We start from the raw sequence: 22,236 nt of genomic DNA on the forward strand, positions 1-22,236 counted from the left end.
AGACATGTAAAAACTACTCCTTGTCTATTGAATAGTCGTTGGCTGTAGTCAGTTTTCCTCACTGCATGTTGATAAAATCCATGGAGCGTTTGATGAGCAGAGTCACCTCCAGTTCCCCCCTCTCACTGAAGAACTGAGCCTTTCCCCCGTGGCTGTGGGTCGGATGTGGGAGATGAAGACCCAGTTTACTGAAGAGAGGGGAGCATGACAGGTTAGGAGACCAGAGCGAGAGCACAGGGGAGAGAGAGCGTGTATCTGAGGGAGGAGGATGTCAAGAGCGGCGGGAAAACAGCAAATCGAAGCTCAGATCATGACGTGAACCTCTGATTAAAAGGAAATGTCTGGAAATGGGAGCTTTTTGGTCTGAGCTGAGGCTGCTCCGTCTTGAGGGGATTCAAAATGAAAGAGAACATTTTCAAAGCATGCCTTACTATTTTGCCGTCCGTAGATCAAGGAACTTTTCTTTTACATCCAGGACCACGTCTGTTGGTTCAGTGTCTGGGAGTTTGATTTTCACCTAAGAGAGGGAACAAGTCAGCATCTTTAATAATGTACATGGAGCACATGTTCAATCTTCACTTTTATTCAAAGAGGAGACAGATATTTCACCCGCATTACAATGTTATTTTAACAATACTGTTAATATGCACTGCTTTTACAGCTCTAATAAACTAGCTAAGGCTGAAATAGATCCTTATTTCCTAGATTCTGGTGAAAAATAAGGATTTTTAATATTATTTATTTAAGTCTGATTTGATTTGACAAACAGTTACACTTACTCTGCCTTATCTGTGCTACGTAACAGTTGAATTGAATGCTCCTTCACAGTTTTATACTGTCCATAAATAGTTTCATATATGTTTACTGGCTTTGTTGAGCCTGAAATTATGGGAGAATCCTGATTGTGTGTCTCTTGCTGTCCCTGATCACATCTTTGTACATTTATTTTTTTTCCAGTATCAAAACAAGTACATTCAGTTCAATACAAAAATCCTGTGGCGGTAGATATAAATTACCAGCATGGCTTCACAACACATGGAGGATGGGTCCTTTCTGTTCAAGCCCAAGAACAGATCCTCTGTCCCCACACTCTGCTTCAGGATTATTTCATACCTGAACACAAAGGTTACGAACTTTAAAGTCATTCGACATCACGCTGGACTGAATCAATAGAGAACAACATGCAGACATAAGCATGGCTTAAAGTCTCAGCTGAGTGTCAGCTGAGGTGTAATTGTGATAAATTATTCAGACAGTTTTGTTCTCCCTTTCACTCATGGATGGATTACTGAACGGGTCAACGGGCCACAGGCTCAGGGGCCCAAAGTGTGAGGCCCCCCCCCCGGCCTTCACCTACAAAATGTCACTCAGAGAGACACGTACCAACCAGGAGGAGACACCAAAAAGAAGACAGAGATGCAAGAGATACAAATATACTCACAATGACAAGTGACAAGGGGGGAAATAACCACAAAGACATTACAAAGAGATGCAAAACTGCAAAAAGACATAAAACGACCACAAGAAGGGGCACAAAATGACCACAAAGAGACACAACACAACTAAAAAAGATTCAAAATTACAACAAAAGAAACATAAATTGACTAAAAAGAGACACAAAGAGACCAAAACAACCACAAAGAGACACAAAGCAACTACAAAGAGATGCAAAACAACTGCAAAGAGACACAAAATGACCACGAGAAGGGACACAAAGCAACTACAAAAAAGAGGCTAAACAAATATATAGTCTGTGTGTCTTGAGGTGATGCAGCCTTTCGTATGTCTGTGCCCAGGGGGCCCACTGTCTCTTAATCAGCCCGTGCTTTTCACTTCTATAATTGTTGTGTAGCACAAGGGTAACCCAGGGAAGCAATACATAAATAAAGTTTCATAAGTAGAACGTTGTGAGTTAAACCTTTACATGGGACAGTTTGTCTCTTCTGGGTTTAAGGCTTAAATAAACCCACGAAGTGAGGATGAGGGAAGGTGCAAAAATAAAAAAGGACATGTCTTCTTTTCCCAGTGTTTCCCCCTTTATACATCAGTGAACCCTTTGCTGTGTGTCTCTTTCAGTCCTGTTGTCTTACTCAGGTTGTGGTCTCTGGTCAGCAAGATCATCATACTGGGAGCCCTCAGCCACCTCTTCCTCGCTCCATATATCTTTGCTGTTCTTCTTCTCATAGACAGTTGACACTAAATGAACAGCAAAACACACACACACACACACACACACACACACACACACACACACACACACACACACACACACACACACACACACACACACACACACACGTTATGTTTGTACATTTCATCGAGCCATCTGAGTTGCTATAATGACGGAGTAGTTGTTTTTCAGAAGTTATTTTGCGAGAGAAATACAAAGCATTACCTTCTTTATCTCTTTTGGGAGGGGGGCCGATGTGTCCAGGACCCAGTCCTGCACAAGCAGTCACATTCTGTTGAGATGAACTCATGTTATTGTAAACCAACGGTCTTGTCCCATGGGGACATTTGTCTTTTCTTTTAAAGACTCTTCATATATTTGAGACATGTGTACAGTATTAACATTCATAATAGCATTAAGGCTGAATGAAATAAATGAACAATCAGAATCCGGGCAGACTAAAATGGGGCTCAGATTGAACAATGTCTTACTTTATGGTCTTCATCATCATCACCATCATCATCCTGCTGCTGAGTTGATAACAAGGTAGAGAGAGCCTGTAGGTGCTGAGCGGATGATACTCCAAGACACTCCATTCAGAATAGAACTAATCTACTTTTACCTTTTAATTATTATTTATTTAATAAAATATCTCTCTCTCTCTATATATATATATATGTCCCCAAACAGGAACTACTAAAGTCCTTTGAAACGGCAATCGGTAAAAACTATTGGATAAGTATAAATTAGCGTTTGTAGCCAACGTATAGCTGCTGCTACATTACTGAATGTTTGGACTGTTGCTGTTGACGATAGATCCGTGGCAACCAGTGACGTCATAGTGACGGATAAGGAAACCCTCGAAGAAATGAATGAATGTAAACTATGAAGCAAAAAAAAACCCAACTGAATACAAACAGTCACAACGATGTTATTAACAGTATACTACGTGTAATAAGCACAAGACCGGTAATCAGTTTTAAAAAAACATTTAATTAATAGCATACTAAACAACGGTGAATCCATCAAAAGTAAAATTTGAGTAAAATTATAGTAAAATAAGAGTAGAAGTAGAAAAAAAAATAAAACGTCCTATCAAAGTGTCGAAGTAGTCAGAATATCATTACTGATGCATTAACGTCCAGCAGCATTTTATTATTGACTGGTTGGTTATTTTAGGTACTTTGTACGTTGTACACTGTATTTAATAAGCAGTTTAATCTATAACAAGCTAACATGTATTATAAGAAGATCGTGTTTGGTATTAAAACGGTTAATCTAAAAAGTAGTTCCAAAATGTAGTAAAATTTAATTATAAAGTGTCATAAAAAGTAGATGCTGAATTAAAGAACATCACAGTAAAACAAGTGCATAAATTGTCCACCAGTAATAGCCTATTAAATAACAAATAATGGAATAACCATTTTATACCACTTAATGTATTTATGGTAAACCACTTTTCAAGCGTAATAAACGTGAACTGAAAGGCGGCGTGATTATCGCTTCGAGTAGCCACTAGTAATGTCCCTGCTCAGACACCGTAGTGATTGAATGCATGGGGATCATGTTGAAGGTGACAGGTAGCGCCATGCCGGGAGCTTTGGGTTTATTGCCGAGCCCCGTGTTCGCTGCTACTCCCGCCGGCGACGGAGAGACAGAGACCCCCGCTCCTCTGCTCCGGGACGAGCTGACTCTGTACGGCGCTCCTCCGCAGAAGAAGTCTCCGCACGAGGAGCCTCCTGAAGCGGGTCAGCTGGAGCAGAGAGTCGCCACCATCAGGAAGTTAACGGAACCATACACGGGCTGGTGTCGGGGCACCTATGACCAAGTTAAACCCAAAGTTCAAAGTGCCGTTAAGTTTGGGAGTGACTCCTACGCCTACTTGAAGAACCCGCCGAAGGACTTCTACCCCCGGGCGGGACTCATCGGCTTCACCGGCGTCCTGGGGCTGTTTCTTGCCAGAGGCTCCCGGGCAAAAAGGCTCTTCTACCCGGCGGGCCTGATGACCGTAAGCGCCTCCCTCTACTACCCGGAGCGGGCTGCGGCCATCGTGAAGTCTACCGGAGACTCCGTGTACGACCGCGCGGTGCAGAGCTACGCTGCCCTGGAGAGGATGGTGAAGCCTCAGAGCACAGCCGAGAAAGGCACCGACTCAGATATCAAACCCTGAGGATACCAGTGTGACTCTGCAGCAACTCAGCAATAACAAATCTGATTATTTTTTTGTGATCCAGCAGATTGACATGTGCTACCCAGACAGGCTGTAACCGTATCTGTGTGACTTCCTCATGCCCACTTTCTTGCACTAAGCTTCACATGTAACTCAGGCCGGGCATGGCCTGTCACAATGTGAAGGATTTAACTATGCTTCCGATCTGAATGTATATTTATGTAGAAAATGAATAAAAAGAATCAAATGTCTTCTTGCATTTTAAGTCATTTTTTGGGGGTAATATACCAATCAAAAGAAGAATAATGTAAACATATCTTGATTATCAGTTCATGTAAGTTTGACTTTCTTGACTAAATTGAAAACATTTTAGTTTTGGACACAAAATAAGCAATTTTAAACATCACTACAGGCTCTAGGAAATATAAGAAGTTCTATAGAGCAACTGATTAACCATCAGTTGAGAAACTGACTAATTATCAATAATTAGTATAATCATCAGTCGCTGCCCTAGAATGTGAAACATCATGAAAGGTGCACTGAAGGCGTTAACAGTGATACATGTGAGCTCTGGGACATTTATTTAAAAAAGCCAGATTACATTATTAGCAATACAACTTTTTTCCATAACGTTCATCAGCCATTTGTGAGAAATTAAATTGCATTATTTGTAGTAACATTATCAAAGACCTAAAGGGTTAACACGGTATGACTGTTAAACATCTTTATTCATCTCAGCCAAAAAAAAGAAGAAAAAAAAGAAGAAAAAAAAATTGTAAAAAATTAAATATGAATCACTTCAAATGAAATCCGCCTCAGAGCAGCACCAGTTTCTCATTCAGAGCGATCTGTGCTTGGGTGAGGTTGGACAGGTAGGTCACCATCAACAGGTCCTGCAACAAAAACAAAACAGTGTATTATGAGCTTGTTCATGAGGATGTAACACGAGCACAGAGGGCTGTGTGCGACAAGAGGAGAGCAGGAACAAAAGGAAACAAAGCCTGAATTTATGCTTTAGTGCAACAAGTGCATTGAGAATGGAAGGTTGAAGGAAATGAACTAAATCCAATGAGGCAAAACAACCATCAGTAGTGATACATTAACGTATATATATGCCGTTTTCTAGCAGATGAGGAGCGCTTACATTGATGTTGGAATTGAGCATGTTCTCAAAGTCCTCTGCTGAGATGGTGGGCACCTTGTTGACCAGGTCCATCAGGAAGCGACCCACGCTGTTGTCTGCCGCCACTTTGCCAGACTGAGACAGATGGAACAGCATTAGCTCTACAGCCACCATAAACCTGATTACTTCACAAATGATCTCTGGAGACACAGCAGCGCTGGAGCAGGACCAGCGGGGAAAAAAACGTGTTGCTTTGTCATCTCCTACACATGGAAACAGTGGACTAAATCACGTCCGATTGAAGTCGCACCGTCGTTCCACTTGCGCCGACACTCACCACAACGTCGTCGATGTATGCCAGCATGGTGGTCAGCATGTCCTGTACTCTGGCTGCAGAGCCAGCCACCTGGGACAGGTCAGAGGTCAGCCCCTTGGTGCGATTCGGAAGTACACGCGTCCTCTGCAGGAGGTCCACTGCAACCAACAGGTGGGATTGTTAGAGTGCAGAACTACAAATATGAGTCAAGTGCAAAGACGGTTAGAATAAATGATAATGGCATCATTAGGGGCCGTTAACATGTCGCGTTGTTTCTCCCAAGAACCTATTTTTCAGATGCGATGCCGGTGCCCCCCCCCCCCCCCGAGCAGCGTGCACCACATGTCATGTGACAAGGAACAACCAATCACAGCTGGCAGATATCTTTTCGCTCTTCCGTAAATATCGGTCTACGGCAAATACAGGGAAGAGAAGTTAATCATTTTAGTGCAGGATTACCCGGAGCTTTACCATCGGTTCCACAGATTGTTTTACTTGGCGTCAAAGGACTGAACATCCGGTTGAAAGGTCAGCCAAATAGAGCAGTAAAGCTACTGTGCGGGATTTACGACGCTGGAAATCCACTTATCTTTGTTTAGTTTAGTCAATGAGGCCTACTGTCAAATTACTGCAACTTCATTATCATCGCTGTGGCCGAAGGCAGGCGTTGGTTGCTTAGCAATGGCAGGAGCAGCAGTAGCGCAACACCCCACAAGCACCTTGGGTAACGGGATAAAAGGAGTATCGCTGGTGTTTTCAATGCGTTTTGAGCAACGTATGAAGGACCGCATAGGCAGTAAATAAGTAGATGTTCTATTGACATACACACATTTACGTTTTTAGACACTGCAACTCATATATTTCTCCCCGATGACAAACAAAATAATATCACGAGAAGAGATCTTTATTCAGGAAGCATTTGTTTCCAAACAAGCATCTTGATTTATTGTTGGTATTCTTACCGCCTATCCTCTCAGTGTCATAGTAGACGTACTTGACAGTCAGTGGGGTGAACATCACACCAACTGTCTTTCCTGGCACACCCATCTGCGCGCTGTGAGGGAGATACACAAGAACATTCAAACACACAGTCTCAATCTGCAGCTGATCACACAACAACAACAACAACAACAACAACAAACGGTCTCTGACAGGAATATCAGCCCACCTGACATAGGCGCGGATGCTCATCTTGCCACTCTGCAGAGCTGTATCCATCGTCAGGTGAATGGGGTTGGTGGCCTCGCGGCTGTAGTACTCATGAATGAGCACCGAGTGTTCTGTGATGTCAAAGCCAGTGGCGTACCTGTGGGGACAGATGTCACTGTGGTGAGATTGTTTTCTTCTTCTCCTCCAATTCCACCTTTGACATTTAAAATTCGCTCAACTGACGCACCACCCGATGATGACCTCGGTGGGCGACACCCTCTTGTGGAGCTCGTACATGTTCTTTGCAAACTCCATGTCCACAGCAACCTGTTAGCAGAGAGGATCACATTTATCACACGGACACTTCTTCACAAAACATCTCTTATACAATGCAATATGAGGCAGCCAAGCATTAGGATCAAGCTCAACCATGTTTATTTCCTTCACTACTTAAACACAATATCTACCACCATTGTAAGATGTCCAACAGTAAACTTCACTACATTGCAGGACATATTTCAGAAAAGTCGTCTTACTCATTATGCAGAACGGCCCTTTTTTGAATAATATACATCATTGGATGATAACTCTAGATTCATTAATGTGTTCATCACTTTAATGTTGCAGCTGGTAAAAGGTGGAGCTAGATTTAACCTGTGTATACATTGTACTACATCATAGTTTTTATTTGTTTATTTACATTTTGTATTAAGAATCTCAAGCTGAGCAGTAACTAGTGACTAATATTGTAGTAAAGAAATGTAGAAGTAAAAATTGCAATATTTGTTTAAGTATCTCAACATTGTACTTAAGTACAGTACTTGAGTGGCCTAAATGTACTTCGTTACATTACACTCTCTCTTAATATTCCTCTCAAATTGTAGCAGATTGATGCTTTTAGCTTTAAATTGTTTGACATTTTCTTCAGGGGGGACATGCTGACAGACCCCTCTCAGGTCCACCACCCCAAAAGTCCTGTGGGTAACAGAATTATCTTCTGCAGGACGAGATCATGTAGGATTTGTTATTAAATTCCCATAAAGCCTCTTGTCATACCAATACAAGACTGAATGACATAATCATAAGTAGTAGGATTAAAAGGTCCACGGTTTTAGTTCAGAAACATAACTCTTGTCTATATAACGTTGGCGTTATTAAGGCTGACCGAACTATCTGGAGATGTCCGACTGAGCACTAATGACCGTTCATATATTAAAGCCAAGCTAGGTTTACCTAGTCTGAGAGTAAAATAAGTGTGAGAACTTACCTCATCTTCGGACTCGTTGTGGGGGACAGAGAAGCAGTTGGTCACCTCAATGGAGTGCTTCTCAATAGTACCTGAGAAGGACAAACGGGAAAAAGTAAAAGTCAGGCTTTAGTGTTGAGCTAACCGCCCTAGCATTGATAGCTAGCAAACAAGAGGGTACATGGGAGGCTAGAATAATTACGATCAACGTCAATAACAACTTTCAGTATTGGTTGATGTGTCATCGTAGTAAATGAATTCATCAGAACGGTTAGATGACTTAGCAGATCCTGTTTCCACCGTTATCATTTGAGCGAACAGCCAGCTGTTGCAAAATACGCTGCTAGCTAGCTAGCTAGCTGTTTTGGGGGTTTAGCTTCTACATGACTGACTCCAAGCCGACATGTGTTAGCATCGAAGCTAACGTTAGCATCGAAGCTAACATTAGCCGGCTAGCCCGTCAACCTGTTTTATCACTAAGCAAAATACCTCAACTTTCTGCTTACCCAACAGGGTCCCGATAACACGACTCGCTCCCTCATTTCTCCGCTCGTAAGAGTCGCAGATAGAAGCGAGAACGACGGGGTGAATCTTCACCACTGGCCCGTACACCGACATCTTGGAAAAGGACTGACCGACCGTGGCGTCAGTCAACACATATACCACCACCTAGTGGCCGGAGGCCGAACAGCGGTTGTTAATATAAACGCTAATTATAATCAAGTCACTGATACCGTTGATGATACAATTTACTGTGTCTGCATCAGATATGAGGAGAAGTTATTCTAACAGGAAAAAAAGGTTTTTTTTTGCATATCATTGCATAGAACAGCCCAAAATAAACACAAATATTTACATTAAAACGAAACCATTTGGGCCTATTAATATAAATAAGCTATAATATACTATGCCATTTTGACCAGACGTTAAATACAATATATTTATGATATTACATTTAAAAAAAAGCCTTTGCAAGTTCCTCAGAGGAGGGAGATGACTCTGTTATTGTAATGTTGTAGGGCTGTGCTGATGACAGCATCCTCCGCCGCTCAGTGGCTCCACACCTGACTGACTCCATCAGATGCACAGATGATGGAGCTCTCTACGCTGCCGGGTTATTATCCTGTTGCCACCATTTCGCATGTCCACTGCCCGACTCATGATATACAAACGCCGTGATAATTTCACTCTTAATTGGGGTTTTTTCCGGGGTTTTTCTTCCGTTTTTTCCCTCATTTTTCATGCGCGGTCATTCAGCGGACGGCGTGTTCGCCCTCTATTTATTGTGCTGAGTGGTCGGATCGAGGTGGTCTTTTGTTTTGTTTTTTCCTCTCCTGGAAAAGCGAACAGGAGCGGACAGATGCTGCGACGCTGCTAAACACCAGAAATGGGTGTCATCGAACCAAGGCTGCCAGTCGCGGTTCGCTCTTGGAGCAGATTTTCGTTTTTCTTATGATAAACCATCTGCCCAATCCAGGTCATACACATCTATACGTTGCTACACTGAGCAGGTAAGATTATTATTCTTAGCTGTCTGACAAATCCTCAAAGCTTAGCCTTGGTCGGTTTTCTGGAGCCTATTGGCTGGCGAACAGACACCCTCTAATAGAGGCTATTTCTGATCCATCCATCAGGCGTAGTGCGTCATCTTGATTGTCACCATCGGTCTCCTCTTGCGTGCATCCCCCAATTGTCCAAATGGACGCACATCGTGCAAAAATGCTAAAGAGGACTCGGAGTCCATTTTACTGTGCTAATACATGTCAGAGGCACTCACTGTCCACAAACGTACAGTATTTCAGTTTCTCTTATTTATATGCCACTTATGTAAGAAATCCCAGCAGGCCTGCAGCATGAACCAAGCACATTTAACAAAGCAGTAAGTGCACTTACACAACACACACACACACACACACACACACACACACACACACACACACACACACACACACACACACACACGTGCATGGACCACACGCACACACACATACACGCACACCCCTACCCCAAGGCGCTTTATGAAACATGCTAAACGGTGGAAGTGACTCGACTGTGCTTATGCCACACTGTGCGCCGGGGTTAGCAGAGAAAGTGATTTATTCTCCCTTCACCTCTAATTTCAAAGTTGTAAAATCAAACTCAAACGCTGTGATTTCCTTCTTTATGTCGCGCTCACTTTTGCTTTTAAAAAGGGGTGAAAGGATGAAACAGGCAGAGACAGGAAGTGAAGCAACACAGAAGCTGCAGGCCTAGTTGTTAATAAGGAAACGAGAGCTGTATCTTAAGATAAATTAAAGGGACTGAAAAGCTCCTGAAGTATAGCTGCTATTTCTTTTTAAAAAATCACTTGTCGGTGAATTAGTGTGACAACAAAACACCTAATCGATTTCAGGATTTCATGTGATCATTGTGTTCTTCTCCTATGTTCCAGGCTTCAGTCAGGCAAACAAATGGTCCAATCAATAGCCTTTGGACAGAGACTGCCATAGGGAGGATATCAATAACACGCTAATACACCTGACACACACGCACGCACTCACACACACACACACACACACACACACACGCACGCTCACACGGGCCATGGCGCTGGAGAACTCGGTCTTCCCCGCCCGCCCGGACTCTCTCTCGCTCCCCGTGGACGAGAAGGGGGAAGGGGAAAAAGTGGAGGTGGCCACCGAGGCCACCGCCTCCCCTGGAGTCTTCAACCTATCGGAGGAGCTGGGCCCCGTCGTCACCACGGACACGGAGCTGCCACCGCCGCCCTTAGTTAAGGTCAAGAGGTCGTTCCAGGCCAAGCTGGCTGAGCGGGAGGCCCAAGCCAATGAGCCCCGCAAGAAGACCCAGGGCCCGGAGAAGGAGAAGGAGAAGGAGAGGGGGAGATTTGGGTGGGGTGAGTGACTCTGCATGTGACTTCCTTTCCTTTTTAATGAAGAAATAAATGTTGAAAAAGAGATTTGGACACACACACACACACACACACACACACACACACACACACACACACACACACACACACACACACACACACACACACACACACACACACACACACACACACTGTGTATTGACTGTGCTCCTCCTTCTCCTCCACAACTCGCAACAGTTTTGAATCTACTTCTGCAGAGGTTCATCCCTCAGCGGGTTTGACAGTCTTGCACATATTGCTAATCCAGTGGCTCCAGTTTCTCTCCTCTTTGCTGTACGTCTTTGTGAACGTTCATTGTTTTTTTTTTGTGCGCAAGAGGCACAAACAATTACGCAATCAAGCCACAGCAGACCTTTTCCAAAATCAAAAACGTGTCCAGTTTTGGTGTCGCTTTCTTAAAGAGCAGTCGAAGAGCAAGGACTTTTAAAAAAAATTCATAGCAGAATATCAGCATACATAATCTCGGTTGCGTCTGAGTGCACCCACAGTAAAAAGGCTCACTACAAAGAAACAACAGGTCCCTTTAGGGGTTGTACAGTAACTGCAGTCCAATGAGTGTTCGGTGGTGTTGTCCTGTCGCACTTCATCTCCTTCTCTTTCCCTGTCTGTCTTCATTTCCGTGATGCCTTCTTCACCAGCCTGGCTTTCTTCTCTGAGCACTTTTGTCCTCCTGCCACCTTCCTCTGTTTATCCTCCAATCTCCTCACGCTGCCTTCATTCAACTCGCATCCTGCGACTTGCAGTCAGAGTCGTATCTTCAAACGGCGACACGTTTCAGTAATGTAGAAAGGCGTCCGTGTTCACGTTTTTGAAGTATTCCAAAGGGGTTTTGAAAGGGTTTCTTGGAACACAGCCTCATGCGACTAAGACACCTGTTAAGACTCATCTTCAGCCGTTGGTTACATCGTAGAAAAAGCACCAACACTAATGCTGCACGTCCGCATGCATTAACCCAAACCTGTCTCTCTCGCCAGGCCGCACTCGGCGTAAGAGACAGCGCTACGTGGAGAAGAACGGTCGCTGCAACGTGCAGCACGGTAACATGCGGGAGCATTACCGCTACCTGACCGACATCTTCACCACGCTGGTGGACCTCAACTGGCGCTGCTCGCTCTTCGTCTTCGTCATGGCCTACGCCGTCACGTGGCTCTTCTTCGGGGCCATCTGGTACCTCATAGCCTACTGCAGGTAAGACTGTCGGGAAGAGGAGGACGACGTTTGGTTAGTTTATGTCGATTTGAACTGTTGCTGCATCCCGGTGACAATGAGCGAGAACAAAAGTCCTACAGCTGAAAATGACAAAAGTGTTTGTTTTATTTTAAAAATGACTGTCAGACATTGTGGCAAAATTTGTATCATCAAAAACAGGGCTTTCCTTATCTGTGTGCTTTCTTCTTTTTACTACTTAAAGGAATAGTTTGACATTATATGAGAATGTGCTCATTCACATTTTTTAGTTAGATTGGAAGATTGTTCCCACTCTTATATCTGTATGATAAATATGAAGCTACAGCAGGGAGAACTTGGTTTAGCTTTGTTTAACCCATACAAAAACTGACGGCTGATTTTTTCCCCCCCTAACCTTAGTCAGGCTAGCTGTTTCCCCCTGTTTCCAGTCTTTGTGCTAAGCTAAGCTAACCTTCTCCTGGCTGTATCTTCATAAATAACACACTTAAGATGAGAGAGATATCGATCTTCTCATCAAACTCCAGAGAAGACAGCCAATTATCATATTTCCCCCCCAAAAAAATGTGCATTCATCACGCAATCACCACGAGGCAACACTGCCTTCTTTAATTGCTCAAAGATGGAGGATGACCACCTCTTTGAGAGATTGACCAGCGTTGAGAGACATTTCTGCAACGAAGGCTTAAAAAAAGCCCCCCCCCCCCAAAAAAAGAAAGAAGCAGATGACAAAGCAGTGTTAATGTCACAGTGTGCTTCATCATGATGAGTTAGCTCTTGTCTAGATGTGTCTGCTGGATCCGACGCTCTAATTAGCTAACGTATTCGTCTCGTAAAAATCGCGGCCTCTTTATATCAATTACAGGCCACCTTAAGCTGTGCCAGAGAGCTGTCGGTGTTATTGCAATCCCTTTGGTCACCAACACAGGTCAATACAAATCATATATTATATAGACTACTTAACACCACTTTCGTTAATGAGCTCTCCCTCTCTGGCCGGAGCTGTGTTAATCAGGAGCCATTATCCGGCGTGGCGAGTAGTTTCAAAGAGAATCTGCCGACTCGTAGCGGCCCAGGACTGATAAACCAGCACGGGGAAGACGCTGCATGTGATGATGTACGACGGAAAAAGTAGGTTTTTTTGCAGCATCAACAAAAAGTGACAGCGTGGTTAATATGAGGATTACCTCTTATTCATTATCAGAATTAGCTGAAAGGAGACGAGTCGTCGTCTCCATATATTTCTGCACCTCTGTTCTTAGAATATAACTCTTCTCGCTCTCTGTCTATTTTTTCCTCTTGACACCCACTTTGTCAACCCCCCCCCCCCCCCCCCCCCCCCTTCCCCCTTTTCTCACACATCCCCCCCCCCCCCCCCCCCCACCCCAGGGGTGATCTGGACCATCTGGAGGATGAGACGTGGACGCCGTGCGTCAACAACGTCAACGGCTTCATCTCGGCCTTCCTCTTCTCCATCGAGACAGAGACCACCATTGGCTACGGCCACCGCGTCATCACCGACCAGTGTCCAGTGGGCACCATGCTGCTGCTGCTGCAAGCTATCCTGGGCTCAATGGTCAACGCCTTCATGGTGAGCGCCGGGGGGCGGGACGCGACTGAGAGATGGGAAATCACTCTCAGAAAGCAGAAAAAGATCAGATTCAGATTACGTGGAAGGGATCGTGTATTGTGATTGATGTCGTTGATGAAGAAGATTATTATGTTCGTTTAAAGAAAAAAAACAAAAAGCATTTCCTCCTGCATCTTACGCAGTATTTTGATTTTGAGACCATTAGACTTCACATAAATTGGAGGATTTCACTTACAGAAACTTCTAAATGAAATGTTTCAATATTTTCTTATGAAGCCAATAATTACAGGACGTACTCATACAAAAACATTCTTTGCCATACCTGACACTGAACTACTTGTGACCATCGGATATCTATTGTGTTTGCAGATATGTGTCTAACAACATGGTAGCCATCAAACCTGCTATAGGACATCAGGAGGCTAAAGAGAAATATAAAGCATACAAAATTGTATTTTTAGATTCTTCGTCAAATGTTCAAATGATCTAATTTCATTTAGAAAAAAAAAAAAAAAGCTTTCCGAAAGCCGCCTAAATAATCTAAAACAAATATAAATGCTGTTTGACCTGTTTGATTAGAATGAGGCCTCCTGTCAGCTTAAATCAAATAACAGATTTAATATTTTCTTTTCTTGAGCCTAGAGAGAAGCGAGCATACATCAATACCGTGCAGACAAAAATGACACTAATTTGGTGCAGATGAAACGCTTCTTGAAAAAGAATATATATATATATATATATATATATATATACATAAAAAATGTGCTGATGGAGCTCGATTTTTCCCACCAAGTAAGCACTCTTTTGATGAGGATGAATCTCACATGCCGACGTCCGAGCAGAATCATGTTTATGCATGTTTGCTGGAAGCATGCCATATTAGATGTTTTACTATTCATATTAGATAATGAGTCTGAGGTCAATTCAAGTGTCACTACTGTGCTTTAACTCTGAACACTGGAAACGGTCTGTTTGTCTACATCAGTGTTAATTATGAGAAACAAGAGAAGTCATTCCTTTGTCAATAATCCTCCGCTTCTCCAGTTACTGCAAATATTTGAGCCTTTAGCACCCGTCCTGTGTGTCCTTTGAGTTTTCACCCCCCCCCTTTCTTGTCCCCCCCCCCCCCCCCCCTCCCCCCCTCCCCCCCTCCCCCCCTCCCTCCCTCCCTCCCTCCCTCCTCTCCGCGCAGGTCGGCTGCATGTTCGTGAAGATCTCGCAGCCCAACAAACGGGCAGAGACGCTGGTGTTCTCCAAACACGCCGTCATCTCTCTGAGAGACGACAAGCTCTGCCTGATGTTCAGGGTGGGCGACCTGCGGAGCTCCCACATCGTAGGGGCCAACATGAGGGCCAAGCTCATCAAGTCCAAGCAGACGCAGGAGGGTGAGACAGAGTAATCATAGCATGGGCGCACATTTTACACTGATGGGACGCAACTTCTACTTGTAATATTACTACTAGCTTTACAACATATTTATGCTGTTATGACTCAATCAGGAGGATCTTGATTTATAAGGAAAGAAAAGCGCTCATCTGCTCCTTTTCCGTTTCCTCACCTCCCGTTTTGTGGTCTCCCTCAGGCGAGTTCATCCCTCTGGACCAGACGGACATCAGCGTGGGCTTCGAGACGGGCGACGACCGTCTCTTCCTGGTCTCTCCGCTGGTGATCTCCCACGAGATCGACATGCATTCGCCCTTCTGGGACATGTCGCAGGCCCAGCTGGAGAAGGAGGACTTTGAGATCGTGGTGATCCTGGAGGGAATGGTGGAGGCAACCGGTGAGGATCGTGTCAAAGCGTTGATAAAGTGAAGTCATAAGAATGCAAACATTCAAATCGTCCTGTCTGTCTTTGGTAAAGCGTTCCCCCTGACACTTAGAGGCAGGTCGTCTTAAAAGTCTGGCAGTTTTGAATAAGACAAGTTAAAATAATCAACATAAAAATGACAGAGCAGGATATGATTATATGTCACGTTTGCATATGAGATGTGGGAGAACGAAAAATGCGCTGTTGAAAATCACTGTGCAGTGAATGATTACTGGAAAGTGACAAAAATAAATGCATATATATTTAAAATGTATTAAAGTACAAGCCATATAAACAATACCATTAACAATGTTTTATCGCCTCAAGGGCTTTAAATGATTTGTAGATTAAAATAAATAAATAAATGTAACAGTATTGTTTTGTAGGGGGAATGATGCCTTGCACTTTAATTTGACTGTAAAGTTGTAATGGCCTCTATGATGTAAATGCATGTTTTGCTGCAACAACAAGTATTGAGCATTAGGAAATTAATCTTGCAGATGCACACAACCGTCTGATATTACAGTAATAGCGTCACTGTTTTACAGAAAGCAAACCCTGTCCAAAGCTGTCCATTAGAAAATGAAATTCCCCTTCCAGGATGTCTGACTTTAGATCTGCAGTGTGTTGTTTGAGAGCTCTCCGTCTCTTCTCCGTCTTTCGGGAAGCTTTTAGAGCCTTTTGATGCAGCGATTACAGCGGAAATATACATATATTTAGATACAAGCTAGGTGAACGTGTTCTATAATAGGAAACAAAACTGGAGAGTGATCACTGGAGCTCGTGATCTTCAGAGGGACAGTTTTGAGCTCTTCTACTGTACGTTCTCATGACTTAACTGTAGATTTAGGGAGCGGTCTTTTTAAAATATCTATTGGTATAGAAGGTTAAAAAGTGTTCCTGTGTGCAACAAGCAGGCAGAGAAACCACCCAGATCCCCCACACCGGTTAATGTGTGCCAGCGAACACTCATCTGCCCTTGAGCAAGGCACTGACCCCTTACGGGCGAACTCCCTGTTAATCACACTTATCTCTGCTCATAGATCCCCTCAGACGGGACACATTTAGAAGCAGAGTTTGCGACGTTCGCGGCTGTATTTCAGAGTCCGACGGGACCAAACAGCGAGTTCCCCGTACCAGGGAATGATTTAGACGGGCCTTGTTTATGTCTTTTTGTCTCTTCATCTCATATTGTCTTGAGTCAGATTCATTCTGAGAGGATGATGTACTCAACCGATCCTCACTGTTTGGCAGGAGTTCAGTGCATCAGAGCTATTCATGATGCGTCTTCCATGAGGTAAAGGTGGCCTCTCTGCCTACTCCAAATATTGATTCCCTGAGTCAGAGTGCGGGTAGAGGGTTACAAAGAAGTAGAAGTATTCACATGAAGACACCTTCGGCAATTTGAATTAATGATCTCCGCCAGTTTCAGGCGCGTCGCGTTGACTTTTGATTTTTTTCCGCCCAGTTCTTCCCTCTCCTGCATCGCGACGGTGCTCATCGGTGTTTCCTGTGTCTGTGTGCGCAGGGATGACGTGCCAGGCGAGGAGCTCCTACCTGGCGGAGGAAGTCATGTGGGGTCACAGGTTCAGCCCCATGATGCTGCTGGCGAAGGGCTTCTTTGACATCGACTACGGAGCCTTTCATCACACGTTTGAGGTGAGGGATTTGATTTCTCAGGGCTTTTTTTTTTTTTTTTTTTTTTGAATGAGCTCGTTTTAAGTAGGGCTCAGTTTGGTAGCTCTAACAACTGAAAACATTTCATCCTAAATGTCAAACTGTTATGACATTTTTCACCGCTGTTAAACTATTTATCGGAGGAGGCAAACATGCCAGTTCTTCCTCCGACTACCGACTACAAGTGTTTGAGTAAGTTGCTGTCCCTATTCCTGTCTCCGCCTACATGTATATATCTGAGTTCTCACACTTGTTCTCCCGGGGATGTTGAAAGGCATGCTGGGAAATGCAGGAACTCTAACTGAAGTATTTCTTTCAGGTTTATTTCGGTAGGGACATAGCATGGACCAATGCCACACACACCGCAGCTTTTATAATCCATGCTTATCCCTAGATGGGCTTTCATACAAATGTACACACAGAGTACAAACACTAATACAATAACAACATGCTAAAAAACTAATAAAAGAAGTACTTGATCACACATTGCTACATGTTAACCTCTCTTTAAAACTGCTTCAAACCTCAAAGGAGAAAAGGGGATACTGATAAATATAAATTACAACATTTAAAGGAATAGTTTACTTATGTGTTTTCTTGCTGAGAGTTAAGTGAGAAGATTGATGCCACTCTCACATTTGTCTGTTAAACATGAAGCTACCACCAGCAGCTGGTTAGCTTAGCTTAGCATAAAGACTGGAAACAGGGACAAACAGCTAACCTGGTTTAAAGGTGACAAAAATCCACCACCGGAGAGCAGTGACTTCCTGGAGCCTACGCCGTTTTCACAGCAACCTCTCGTGATGACAAGATCCCGATCTGTAGCGCATGTCATTAAGTGGATGGCATGAGTGCATTTAGGGAGTGTCCAGCTCCTCTTTTGCTCGTTAAACGGCACATAATCTGGACGCAAAGTAAGGCTCAAAGGGGCAAAGGGCTTGTATTTAGTCACTTAAGTAATCATAGGTGTGTTTTAGGGTGTAACGTGAATTAAAGCCATCATAGTGTCGTATATATCCCACTCCCTTTAAAAGGCCAGGTGCTCCTTCCCCTGGCACTTTGCTATTTAATTGGCCTATTCAGCAAATTGGAGAAACGAGCGCTTTTCTGCTGAGGAAACAAATCTGCTCGTTTGCGAAGTGAAAGCATTGCAGGCGCGCCGTTTAAAGGGAGCAGCGGACCCTCCGCCCGTCTCCCAGTCCCCCGTCCCTTGAACAATTCCATTTCACTGCACATGAGCAAACACACAACAAGCTATTTAACTGACGAGGGAGGCGCTGCTGCACCTCCCTGTGTGTCCAGCAAGCGGAGTGTACGGAAAATACTGTGCCATTGACTTTAGACTTGGCTTTTGTTTGTCATTGGCTCAATGGCTTTCTGCTGCCTCAAGATAGCACTGCGCCAACAATGCGCCTGACCACACCCCTTTTAGAGAGCCATGGGCGCACAGATGGGCTCTGGGCGCGAAAATGACAACTGCGTAGGTCTTGAAACCAGAGGTGACAGTTGCTCTGAGCTGAGATGTAGAAACCCAGGAATTGCCACTTTGGCTTCTTTACGGGTTTAACAAAGGAGAACGAGATTTAACATGTTAATTAGTGCTTTTTAAAGGTGCTGTTACCTTCAGACAGAGCCAGGCTAGCTGTTTCTAGTCTTTAAACTAAGCTAATATAATAAAGCTCAGATAAATCTCATCACGGAAGCAAATAAGTGTATTTCCCAAAATGTAGCACTCATTTACCTGAAATCTACTTCTTCTTTACATCTTGGCAATGCTGACCTCTCCTTTAAGTGGAAATCTGAAATACAAGGTTTAGTGATTCGACCAACTCTACTCGTTTCCCCTCCTCCAAGGTGGACACGCCCTCCGTCTCCGCACGAGAGCTCTCATTGGCTGCGGCCAGACTGGACGCTCACCTCTACTGGTCCATCTCCAGCAGGCTGGACGAGGAGCCCACCCTGACCAACCAGGCGGCCAAGCAGCCGGACAGCGGCTCGGCCAACAGCAAAGGAGGGGAGCCCACCTTCATCGTGGGAGAGATGACGGACATCCAGGAGCAGACGGGACTGGGCGAGCTGAACGGCAGCGTCGCCACCGACCAGTCCGAATCAGAGGCCTAGAACAGACAATGTTTACAAAGACCTTCATTTTAACGCCACCTCACCACAACTTGTGTTTGCAAATCTTTTTTTCTTTCGAGGCAAATGAGTAGTTTCATTGTGCCCAGTTCTACAGTATATGCCATATCTTACGTTACCATATGAAAGCGTCTATTTCTTGATATTTTGTCTTTTATTTCTATGTTGATCTTTGTTACACCTGTACTGTGTGTGTGTGTGTGTGTGTGTGTGTGCTATCTTTTTTTTTTGTTTTCTTCGTTCTTCTGTGTGGTTAGCTCCAATCACCCTTGCCTATATCTACATTTAAATGACAAAACTATGCTTTAGGTGGAGTCAACACTAGTATATCCGGTGGACCGCGGCAGAATGTTGCAAAGAAGATGACAAGGTGGTTGTTTGTGCAGAGTCACGTGTGTGGAGTGTTCACATTTAAAATAAGTGCCGTGCATAGACGCTTTATTTTCACCTGCGCATGAATATCACTAGATGATATTGAAGTATAGACTGAAATGGTAGTGACTTCAAATTATTTTAGATGCAAAGATTGTTTATTGAGGTTTATTGTACATCAATCAGGCGTTAACATGGTGGGAAAGCAACACACAGCCCACAGCCGCTGGTATATTTCTATACTCTGGTAGAAACTTGGCCACAAACCATCATGTGGTGCTAGAAACAATGTTTATAGATTATAGATTTGGCTGATAAAAAAATAAATATAGAAGTTGCCAGTGGACAACAAAGCTGTCCTGGGTGTAAACAATTTGTTATCTTCTTTAGGCACTGAGTATATTGTTCGTTTGTTGAAGAGTAACTTAAAGGAATAGATTACAGTTTTTGAAGTGGGGTTGTATGAGGGACTTATTGATAGGCAGTGTATTACTTACAGTGGATGGCAGTCGGCACGCAACCAGTTTAGAGAAACAGACGGGAGAACCAGGACGGGAGCAAAGCAAAGCGCTTCTGTGGACATCAGCAAAATAAAAAAGAGTGTACGCCATATTTGGAATATTTTCACCGCTTTACCTTGCCGTCAGACAGCCCTTTCCATTAGGGAACTGATTATCTATGCTCCTTTGACAAAATAATCCAAACTAACCCTTTAAAACACTAAAGTCACACTATAACTCACACAAAGTAACCGATCAAAGCAGCTCCTGTGTTCTGCAAAGTAAAAGTGTTTTTTGTCAATGGAGTCTGGTGGCTTTGAAGAGAGAAAAGATAACGCAAAGCCGTGAAAATATTCTAAATGTAGCGTACGTACACTTTAACTAATACTAATTATTTTAAGGTGGGCCTTTGTAAAAATATGTGTGGCTGCTCCCGTGCTGCTGCTGTCTACTGCAGATAATACACTGACTATGGATAAGTACCTCGTACAATCGCACTTCAAAAACCTGGACTGAAAACCTGGTCCTGGAGTACACCTGTACAGCACTGCAAGGTGGGAAGTTAAACCAGATGAGGTCACGAGAAACACCATTTAAGTTCCTCTTCAATGACCCCAGTATGAATTAGCTGACATTCCTAACCGCACTCTCACATTCTGGTGACTAGAGTATCCATCCACGACCTTTAACCCACAGAGAGGGGACCGCTGGAGTGCGTCTGTGGCTTCGGTTCACGTGCGACGAGTGTAGCGCAAGGATTATCTATCTTCTGTTCCCAGCCGAGTAGAAATTAAAAGCACAACAGTGTCCCGCTCAGTTTAGCCCCACAACCCCTGCTTCTGCTGCTGTGTAGATACGTGGCCATTTTTACTGGATGTTTTTAATATGTAATACAACTAGAGTGAATAAACTGCAGTATATTACGGAGGAAAACTTTTCTGTCTCTATTCTGCGGAAGGGCTCCATACGTGAAAGAAGGCTATATTTACATACTGTGCATACCGAAGTGTTGATATGAAAAATGTATTTATGTTGATCCCTGAATGATATCATAGGACATGGACTAGAGCTTCAACATAACAGACAGTAAAAGACATTTGTCTTTTTACCTCTAGCTCTAGTTACTTGTTACGTTGCAGATGAATTGTTGTTAAACTACTCAAGTTAAAACGAGCATCACATCCACCAGCTGCAACATTAAAATGCAGCAAAGACATTAATGCAGCCGCGATAATACAACCGATATATACAACTTCAGGGACAGTGGTAACGGAGTACATTTACATTGCGGTATTGCTTCTTTTACTTAGGTATACCTGAATATTTCTTTCTTCACTGTATTAAAATACATCAAATCAACTACAGGTACGTTTTGGAGCATGGAGAGTCTACCTAATTTATTTCTGTTGTTCTGACTCATAAGTGAGGAGATTCACAGAGGGGACCTACTGATCATTAGGATCCTAAGGAGACTACTTTGTAGTACACAAGTACACACATTGTTTCCTTCCACAAGGATCCTCAAAGATGTCCTTCACCATAGAGCTCTACATAACGATCCTGTTTATTTCCTGTTATTTATGTTATGTAGTACAGTACAGAAATATATTAAGATCATCATTAATAACACATTGAATACTTTATCACAACTAAAAGTCCTGTATTACTTTTCTTTTAAAGTAAAACTACAGAAGACAACAAAGTGTACTTTAAGAGTAGTACTACTATTTGTTTCTAGAACGGCCCCCGTCAGTGTTATTATAATTATAATATAGCACATCAATTATTAACGCATTCACATATAAGCACGATTTCAATGTTGTTATGCTGGAGCTAAATTTAATACTTTCTACTGTAAACTT

At 43.4% G+C, this 22,236-nt stretch overlaps 4 protein-coding genes across 4 annotated transcripts; 2 read left to right on the forward strand and 2 right to left on the reverse strand.

Annotated features, from left to right (window-relative positions):
- On the reverse strand, positions 1-2,962 carry dnaaf6 (dynein axonemal assembly factor 6). The gene is made up of 6 exons (XM_068734820.1): positions 2,662-2,962; positions 2,396-2,462; positions 2,091-2,196; positions 1,017-1,113; positions 432-517; positions 1-188 (listed from the first exon to the last, which is right to left on the reverse strand). Exons 1-6 carry the CDS (start codon positions 2,764-2,766, stop codon positions 59-61), a joined length of 591 nt encoding a protein of 196 aa, XP_068590921.1. The 5' UTR covers positions 2,767-2,962; the 3' UTR covers positions 1-58.
- Positions 2,963-3,725: 763 nt separating this feature from the next.
- LOC137890650 (MICOS complex subunit MIC26-like) lies at positions 3,726-4,591 on the forward strand. Its single transcript, XM_068734819.1, has one exon. It carries the CDS (start codon positions 3,726-3,728, stop codon positions 4,338-4,340), a length of 615 nt encoding a protein of 204 aa, XP_068590920.1. The 3' UTR covers positions 4,341-4,591.
- Positions 4,592-4,904: 313 nt separating this feature from the next.
- Positions 4,905-8,814, reverse strand: eif3f (eukaryotic translation initiation factor 3, subunit F). Its single transcript, XM_068734818.1, has 8 exons — positions 8,681-8,814; positions 8,196-8,266; positions 7,176-7,255; positions 6,948-7,085; positions 6,742-6,833; positions 5,801-5,937; positions 5,485-5,598; positions 4,905-5,233 (listed from the first exon to the last, which is right to left on the reverse strand). Exons 1-8 carry the CDS (start codon positions 8,790-8,792, stop codon positions 5,156-5,158), a joined length of 822 nt encoding a protein of 273 aa, XP_068590919.1. The 5' UTR covers positions 8,793-8,814; the 3' UTR covers positions 4,905-5,155.
- A 389-nt stretch (positions 8,815-9,203) lies between these two features.
- Positions 9,204-21,762, forward strand: kcnj9 (potassium inwardly rectifying channel subfamily J member 9). The gene is made up of 8 exons (XM_068734817.1): positions 9,204-9,685; positions 10,606-11,067; positions 12,078-12,291; positions 13,678-13,879; positions 15,072-15,264; positions 15,462-15,659; positions 17,215-17,345; positions 19,218-21,762. The coding sequence occupies exons 2-8, from the start codon at positions 10,758-10,760 to the stop codon at positions 19,482-19,484; spliced, it is 1,515 nt and encodes a 504-aa protein (XP_068590918.1). The 5' UTR covers positions 9,204-9,685; positions 10,606-10,757; the 3' UTR covers positions 19,485-21,762.
- Positions 21,763-22,236: the final 474 nt, after the last annotated feature.

This window comes from Cebidichthys violaceus, unplaced genomic scaffold (assembly GCF_023349555.1).
Source record: "Cebidichthys violaceus isolate CVI_PGR_0920_01 unplaced genomic scaffold, fCebVio1.0.p SCAF_67, whole genome shotgun sequence".
NCBI lineage: Eukaryota > Metazoa > Chordata > Actinopteri > Perciformes > Stichaeidae > Cebidichthys > Cebidichthys violaceus.

Excerpts from the sequence above, each read along its gene's own strand:
- dnaaf6 (XM_068734820.1), bottom strand. The coding sequence starts at position 2,766 with ATGGAGTGTCTTGGAGTATCATCCGCTCAGCACCTACAGGCTCTCTCT. Across the intron at positions 1,114-2,090 it reads GACCAGAGACCACAACCTGA|GTATGAAATAATCCTGAAGC; the intron begins GTAAGACAACAG and ends CTTTGTGTTCAG. Across the intron at positions 518-1,016 it reads TGTGTTGTGAAGCCATGCTG|GTGAAAATCAAACTCCCAGA; the intron begins GTAATTTATATC and ends TCCCTCTCTTAG.
- LOC137890650 (XM_068734819.1), top strand. The coding sequence starts at position 3,726 with ATGGGGATCATGTTGAAGGTGACAGGTAGCGCCATGCCGGGAGCTTTG.
- eif3f (XM_068734818.1), bottom strand. The coding sequence starts at position 8,792 with ATGTCGGTGTACGGGCCAGTGGTGAAGATTCACCCCGTCGTTCTCGCT. Across the intron at positions 8,267-8,680 it reads TGTTATCGGGACCCTGTTGG|GTACTATTGAGAAGCACTCC; the intron begins GTAAGCAGAAAG and ends TGTCCTTCTCAG. Across the intron at positions 7,256-8,195 it reads ACAACGAGTCCGAAGATGAG|GTTGCTGTGGACATGGAGTT; the intron begins GTAAGTTCTCAC and ends CTCTGCTAACAG.
- kcnj9 (XM_068734817.1), top strand. The coding sequence starts at position 10,758 with ATGGCGCTGGAGAACTCGGTCTTCCCCGCCCGCCCGGACTCTCTCTCG. Across the intron at positions 15,660-17,214 it reads GGGAATGGTGGAGGCAACCG|GGATGACGTGCCAGGCGAGG; the intron begins GTGAGGATCGTG and ends CTGTGTGCGCAG. Across the intron at positions 17,346-19,217 it reads CCTTTCATCACACGTTTGAG|GTGGACACGCCCTCCGTCTC; the intron begins GTGAGGGATTTG and ends CCCTCCTCCAAG.